At 47.4% G+C, this 6,230-nt stretch overlaps 1 protein-coding gene across 1 annotated transcript; it reads right to left on the reverse strand.

Moving 5' to 3' along the window:
- Nucleotides 1–244: 244 nt before the first annotated feature.
- LOC120026823 (voltage-dependent calcium channel gamma-4 subunit-like) lies at nt 245–5,818 on the reverse strand. The gene is made up of 4 exons (XM_038971535.1): nt 5,593–5,818; nt 2,401–2,484; nt 1,662–1,802; nt 245–1,062 (listed from the first exon to the last, which is right to left on the reverse strand). The coding sequence occupies exons 1-4, from the start codon at nt 5,816–5,818 to the stop codon at nt 245–247; spliced, it is 1,269 nt and encodes a 422-aa protein (XP_038827463.1).
- Between the last annotated feature and the right edge of the window lie 412 nt (nt 5,819–6,230).

Here is a 6,230-nt window from a genome sequence, read left to right on the forward strand (position 1 = left end):
CATGACCATGTTAAGGCAGTTGTCATGAATTTACACTAGTTGTCGTGACTGCTTATAAAATCCGCAAAGTCATTGTTACGTATGGCAGCGAACAGTAGGCTTTACCAGTAGTGAACTGTAAAGCGTTACTTGTTAAGTCATTGTTATGGCAGCAAAAAGTAGGTTGTGCGACAGGGATTTACTGTAAAGCGTTACCCGCCATTTTGCCCTCCACCTCCGTGGCTCTTGCTCCTATCTCCGAGGCTCACACTGGCGTGGTTCTCCTGTTCAGCGTGTCCGAGTCGGTGTCCCTGTTCCGTTTGCCCCCCAGGCGATCCAGGGTGCCCATGCCCCTCTCTCGCTCCATGGTGCCAGTGGGCAGAGGTGGCTGCTGGGGGGTAGGACCGGAGGATGACAAGGTATTCAGGGGCGCAATGGCAGTGGCTCCAACGGCGGAATTCTGGCCCGCCGCAGAGAGGTTGGACTTGGAGAGAGAAGGCAGCGTGCCGCTCATCATCACCCCCACTTCCTCTTTGGGGAAGTAGTTGTGCAGTTGGTAGAGGGAGGCCCGGTCCACGGTGCCGTAGAGGGGGGGTCCCCCGCCACCAAGACTCCCCATCTTGGAGTCCCGGGTCAGGGTATACATGGAGATATCGCCCCCTACTCCTCCACCAGCATGGTGCGGGTTTGGCAGGGTGGCCACGGAGAAAGGCGGGGCAGACGGCGGTAATGCAAAACTCTTGCCGCCTGTGGGTGAGGTGTCGCAGGGGGAGCGTGGCGGGTCGGAAGAGTGCGAGCTGGAGCGGGAGCGCCGGCGGAAGCGGTAGCTGGGCAGGCGGAGCATGGCGTTCGTGGTGCTCTTCAAGAGTTCGGTGCGAGAGCGGCAGCGCAGCTCCTTGTTCTTCTCGATGTAGATGTTGACGGCCAGGACACCCACCATCTCAGCCAGGATGAAGGAGAGGCCTCCGAAGTAGAAGGACCAGCCGTACGAGTAATGCCACTTCTTGTCCTCATCCTTCTTGGGCGAGATGTCGCTCAGTGCCGCAGAGATGTACACGATCACACCGATGATGTTGCTGAGGCCTGGGGGAAAGAGAGAGAGGAAGTGAGAGGTGTTAAACGCTATGTGAGATTATAATATAATATGCGATTGATTTTCTCTGAGCTTTTCCATAGGGGGGTGGGGGAGCCATCTCAACTTGATTACTTCTCTTGTGTAATGTCTCATTGACCCATATCTCCACTCAGGAGGTAATTTATCCCATAATACTAAATTAACAATCTTTATCCCTACTGCTGTGTTGTGCCTCGTTGACCTGAGTCTCCACTCAACGGATGATGTATTTGGGAAATCTAAGCCGCAACCAATATCATTAACATGAAATGAGTTATGAGGGGAAAACAACACAAAGGTGAATATCATGGATGGATGAAAGGATGAGGAACATCCTTGATAATAACACTATTTACCAGTTAAAAAGGAGAATTAGTTCAGAGACCGTTGAGAACATTTAAGGCCGAGTAGGGCTTTTGCATTCCATCTGAACAAGAGGAAAATAAATATGGGACACCATCGAGCATGATTTTAACTCCAGGACTAGGCTTCAACTGTGTCCAGGAAACCATCCCCATGTGTACTGAGTAATAGAGAAACAGTCAAGACCAAGACACCAGCGCCTTACCAGCAGCCACAAACAGGATGCCTCCTCCTAGGATGATGTTCCTCTTGCTCTTGTAGAAGCTGCTGGATGCAACACACATCGCTCCCATCAGGAGGAGTATAGCACTCAGGATGGGGAAGATACTGGAGGCTCGGACCACACCTGCAGACGGATGGGGGTGAAATTGTCCTTACTTGCTGATCTAAGGTCAGTTTTATGTTGACAGTGGTTGGTGGTTATAGTTATCATTTGGGGATCCTAGATTCTAGCTGATCCTAGATATGTGCCTATGGGTATCTTCTACCTGGAGCTCTGCTTAGATATTACTTCCTATCCTCTGATAATATTGGAAGCGACTGCAACCTTTGGTGTCATAACCTGCTGAGCGTAGCAAAAATATATTAAAGATGAATGATTAAAACTGAAGTTGTGAAGGTGACATTTCAGGCTGCATATGTGACTTTGTCACCATCTGGAGTAAAGTAATGTGCTACAATAAGCATTTACAGTATTCTGTAACACCTTACATAAATGAATAAATCTATCCTACATTTTAATTCCAACCAATGTTCTGGTTTGATTGGAATATCCTATTGCTTTGTCATAATTCCCTCTGTCAAATGAGAGATACTCATTGAGTTAGCTTACTCATAACCCTGCACCTGGGCATTCACCGCTGCCGTTTCCCAGGTTTTTCTTTTCAATTCGACATCACGTCTCTCTAGTGACATCCTCCCACTGCCCACGTCCCCTTACTCACGCAGGAGATACTCTGCTGCATCCTGATCATAGTCTGCATCGTCCGGGAAATGATTGATCTGAGAACACACTCCTCTCTTCAGCCCTGACAGAGAGAGAGAGAGACAGACAGATAGAGAAATGGACAGAGAGATGGACAGAGAGACAGAGAGAGAGAGAGGTGGACAGAGGGACAGAGGGACAGAGAGATGGACAGAGAGAGAGAGAGAGAGAGAGAGATGGACAGAGGGACAGAGAGACGGACAGAGAGATGGACAGAGAGAGAAAGAGATACAGAAAGATTGGAGAGAGATTAGGGAGTATTAGAGAGAGAATCAGATATCTGGGGCTTGGTGTTTGGACACATTAAGTATTCATTTGAATCCCTTTCCAAGTCGGTTAAAATAGCTCATACACAATGTATTTTTCATGACAGTCATATGACCCCCCCCCCCCCCCCCCCTTGTACTCAGAAGAAAACAACAGACTAAATCAACAAAAACGTTCTATAATAATCAAGGAGCCATAATCAGTGGTTTCAGTATGTTGAGCAGACACCACAAATATGATATAAAATGGCTGTGTTGTTGTCCTCTCTTGTTGAAGCTGTCTATCGCAAATGGAGAACCACTCCATCCGACTATCACCACTGACTCATCGCTCATAATTGTCCTCTTTGACATTCGCTAGTCTCGCATAGCCATACCTCCACAATCACGTCATTGTCACGCCTGGTTCTCGATGAGGCTAGTTTCTCGCAGACGGCAATAGGTTAGATAAGCAGCTCTTGAAATGAGCCTTCTCCTACTGACTGTCTGCCACTGCCCACTGGATGTTCTCTGAATCAGTGGAGGCTACTTAGGGGAGGACAAATCATAGTAATGGCTGGAATGGAGTACTATCAAACACAAGAAAACAATGTGTTTGATACCATTCCATTCACCCCATTCCGTCCATTATTATGAGTCATCCTCCCCTCAGCAGCCTCCACTGCTCTGAATGCCCTCATCCAAGTCTCACTGTGTCGTACACCTGCTCGTCGAACATCTCATTCCAAAATCATGGATATTAATATGGAGTTGGTCCCCCCTTTGCTGTTATAACAGCCTCCACTCTTCTGGGAAGGCTTTCCATTAGATGTTGGAACATTGCTAGGGGGACTTGCTTCCATTCAGCCACGAGCGTTAGTGAGGTTGGGCACTGATGTTGGGTGATTAGGCCTGGCTCGCAGTTGGCGTTCCAATTCATCCAAAAGGTGTTAGATGTGGTTGAGGTCAGGGCTCTGTGGAGGCCAGTCAAGTTCTTCCACACCGATCTCAACAAACCATTTCTGTATGGACCTCGCTTTGTGCATGAGGGCATTGTCATACTGAAACAGGAAAGGGCCTTTACTGTTGCCACGAAGTAGGAAGCACAGAATCGTCTAGAATATCACTGTATTCTGTACCGTTAAGATTTCACTTCACTGGAACTAAGGGGCCAAGCCCGAACCATGAAAAACAGCCCCAAACCATTATTCCTCCTCCACCAAACTTTACAGTTGGCACTACGCATTGGAGCAGGTAGCGTTGTCCTGGCATCCGCCAAACCCAGATTCATCCGTCGGACTGCCAGATGGTGAAGCGTGATTCATCACTCCAGAAAACAAGTTTCCAATGCTCAAGAGTCCAAAGACGGCAAGCTTTACACCACTCCAGCCGACGCTTGGCATTGCGCATGGTGATCTTATTCTTTTGTGCGGCTGCTCAGCCATGGAAACCCATTTCATGAAGCTACTGACGAACAGTTATTGTGCTGACGTCGCTTCCAGGGGCAGTTTGGAACTCAGTAGTGAGTGCTGCAACCGAGGACAGACATTTTTTATGCAATACGCGCTACAGCACTTGGCGGTTCTGTTCTGTGAGCTTATGTGGCCTACCACTTCGCGGCTGAGCCGTTGTTGCTCCTAGACATTTTCACTTCACAACAACAACACTAATAGTTGACCGGAACCGCTCTAGCAGGGCAGAAATTTGATGAAATTACTTCCTATGACGGTGCCACTTTGAAAGTCACTGAGCTCTTCAGTAAAGCCATGCTACTGCCAATGTTTGTCTATGGAGATGTCATGGCTGTGTGCATGATTTTATACACCTGTCAGTAACGGCTGTGGCTGAAATAGACTAATCCACTAATTTCAAGGGGTGTCCACATATTTTTGTATATATAGTGTATCTCACTGAAGAAAGCATCATAGCGAGCTAAATAAATTCATACATTGTTCCCCTGGCCTGAGAGGATGGAAGTTCAATATGTAACTAGATGTAGAAGGCGAATGTTAACTATATACTGAACAAAATATATAAATGCAACAGGCAACAATTTAAAAGATTTTACTGAGTTCCAGTTCATATAAGGAAATCAGTCAATTGAAATGAATTCATTAGGCCCTAATCAATGGAATTCACATTATTGGGAATGTTGTTCACAGATACCTTAAAAAAAGGTGCGTGGATCAGAAAACCAGTCAGTATCTGGTGTGACCACCATTTCCCTCATGTAGTGCAACACATCTCCTTTGCATAGAGTTGATCAGGCTTTTGATTGTGGCTGTGCGAAGTTGCTGGATATGGGTGGGAACTGGAACACGCTGTCATCCATCCAGAGCATCCCAAACATGCTCAATGGGTGACATGTCTGGTGAGTATGCAGGCCATGGAAGAACTGGGACATTTTCAACTTCCCGGAATTGTGTACAGATCCTTGCGACATGGGGCCGTGCATTATCATGCTGAAACATGAAGTGATGGTGGCGGATGAATGGCACGACGCCATACACCTGGTCTGCGGTTGTGAAGCCGGTTGGACGTACTGCCAGATTCTCTAAAATGACGTTGGAGGCGTCATATGGTGGAGAAATTAACATTACATTCTAGTGGACATTCCTTCAGTCAGCATGCTAATTGCATGCTCCCTCAAAACTTGAGGCATCTGTGGCATTGTGCCGTGTGACAAAACTGCACATTTTAGAGTGGCTTCAGAGACTTCAGATCCACCCAGACACACACACACACACACACACACACACACACACACACACACACACACACACACACACACACACACACACACTGAGCCATTCATCTGACCCCACCAAAACTCTGGAAATACACTGGACCCCCATCACCCCTCCCCCTCCATACACCTCCCCACACACGTCTAGTCCTCCCCTTACCCTCCAGACAGCAGATCCTCCAGAGGCCAGAGTGTGTGAGGGCTCCAGGGTCTTTCTTGTCCTTGTTGTTGGGGTCGTCCTGAGAGGAGTTGGCCGTGCTGTTGCAGATGAAGGCCCGTGCGTACAGCCAGTAGTCTGTCCCAATGGCCACCGCCATCAGGGAAAAGGCTGCAAACGCCCCCAAAGTGGTGAGGACAACCTGGATCCCCTTCTCCCACCACACCATGACTGGGCCGGAAAGAGAGAGAGAGAGAGGGAGGAGAGAGCGGGATGGGGAAAGAGAAGGACAGTTGGTGAAATAGTAAGGACGCCTGAAAGCTAGAAATCAAGCGCATTGTCTTGAATGGTGTGGATTTGTTGGTTGTTTCCAATGTAACAACCGATAAAACAAAATGTACATGATATTGAGCTGTATGTCAAAAACCGTGTGTCTCGCTTTCATTTCAATTCAATAAGACTTTATTAATCCCAGAGGGCCAATTACAAAAAGGCATTGTCAGTGCTTTGTCTTTCTGATAACTTGTAATTGTTTTAATACAAAAGCCAATTTCGAAAAAGGGCAAAAAGACTTCAGTCTCGTCTAGTTACAGAATAATGACTTGGGTAAATCATATTGTTGTCTTTTGAATCCAGGCATC

The sequence above is a fragment of the Salvelinus namaycush genome, chromosome 32 (genome assembly GCF_016432855.1).
Source record: "Salvelinus namaycush isolate Seneca chromosome 32, SaNama_1.0, whole genome shotgun sequence".
NCBI lineage: Eukaryota > Metazoa > Chordata > Actinopteri > Salmoniformes > Salmonidae > Salvelinus > Salvelinus namaycush.

Excerpts from the sequence above, each read along its gene's own strand:
- LOC120026823 (XM_038971535.1), bottom strand. The coding sequence starts at position 5,818 with ATGGTGTGGTGGGAGAAGGGGATCCAGGTTGTCCTCACCACTTTGGGG. Across the intron at positions 2,485-5,592 it reads GAGGATCTGCTGTCTGGAGG|GGCTGAAGAGAGGAGTGTGT; the intron begins GTAAGGGGAGGA and ends TCTCTCTGTCAG. Across the intron at positions 1,803-2,400 it reads TGCAGCAGAGTATCTCCTGC|GTGTGGTCCGAGCCTCCAGT; the intron begins GTGAGTAAGGGG and ends ATCCGTCTGCAG.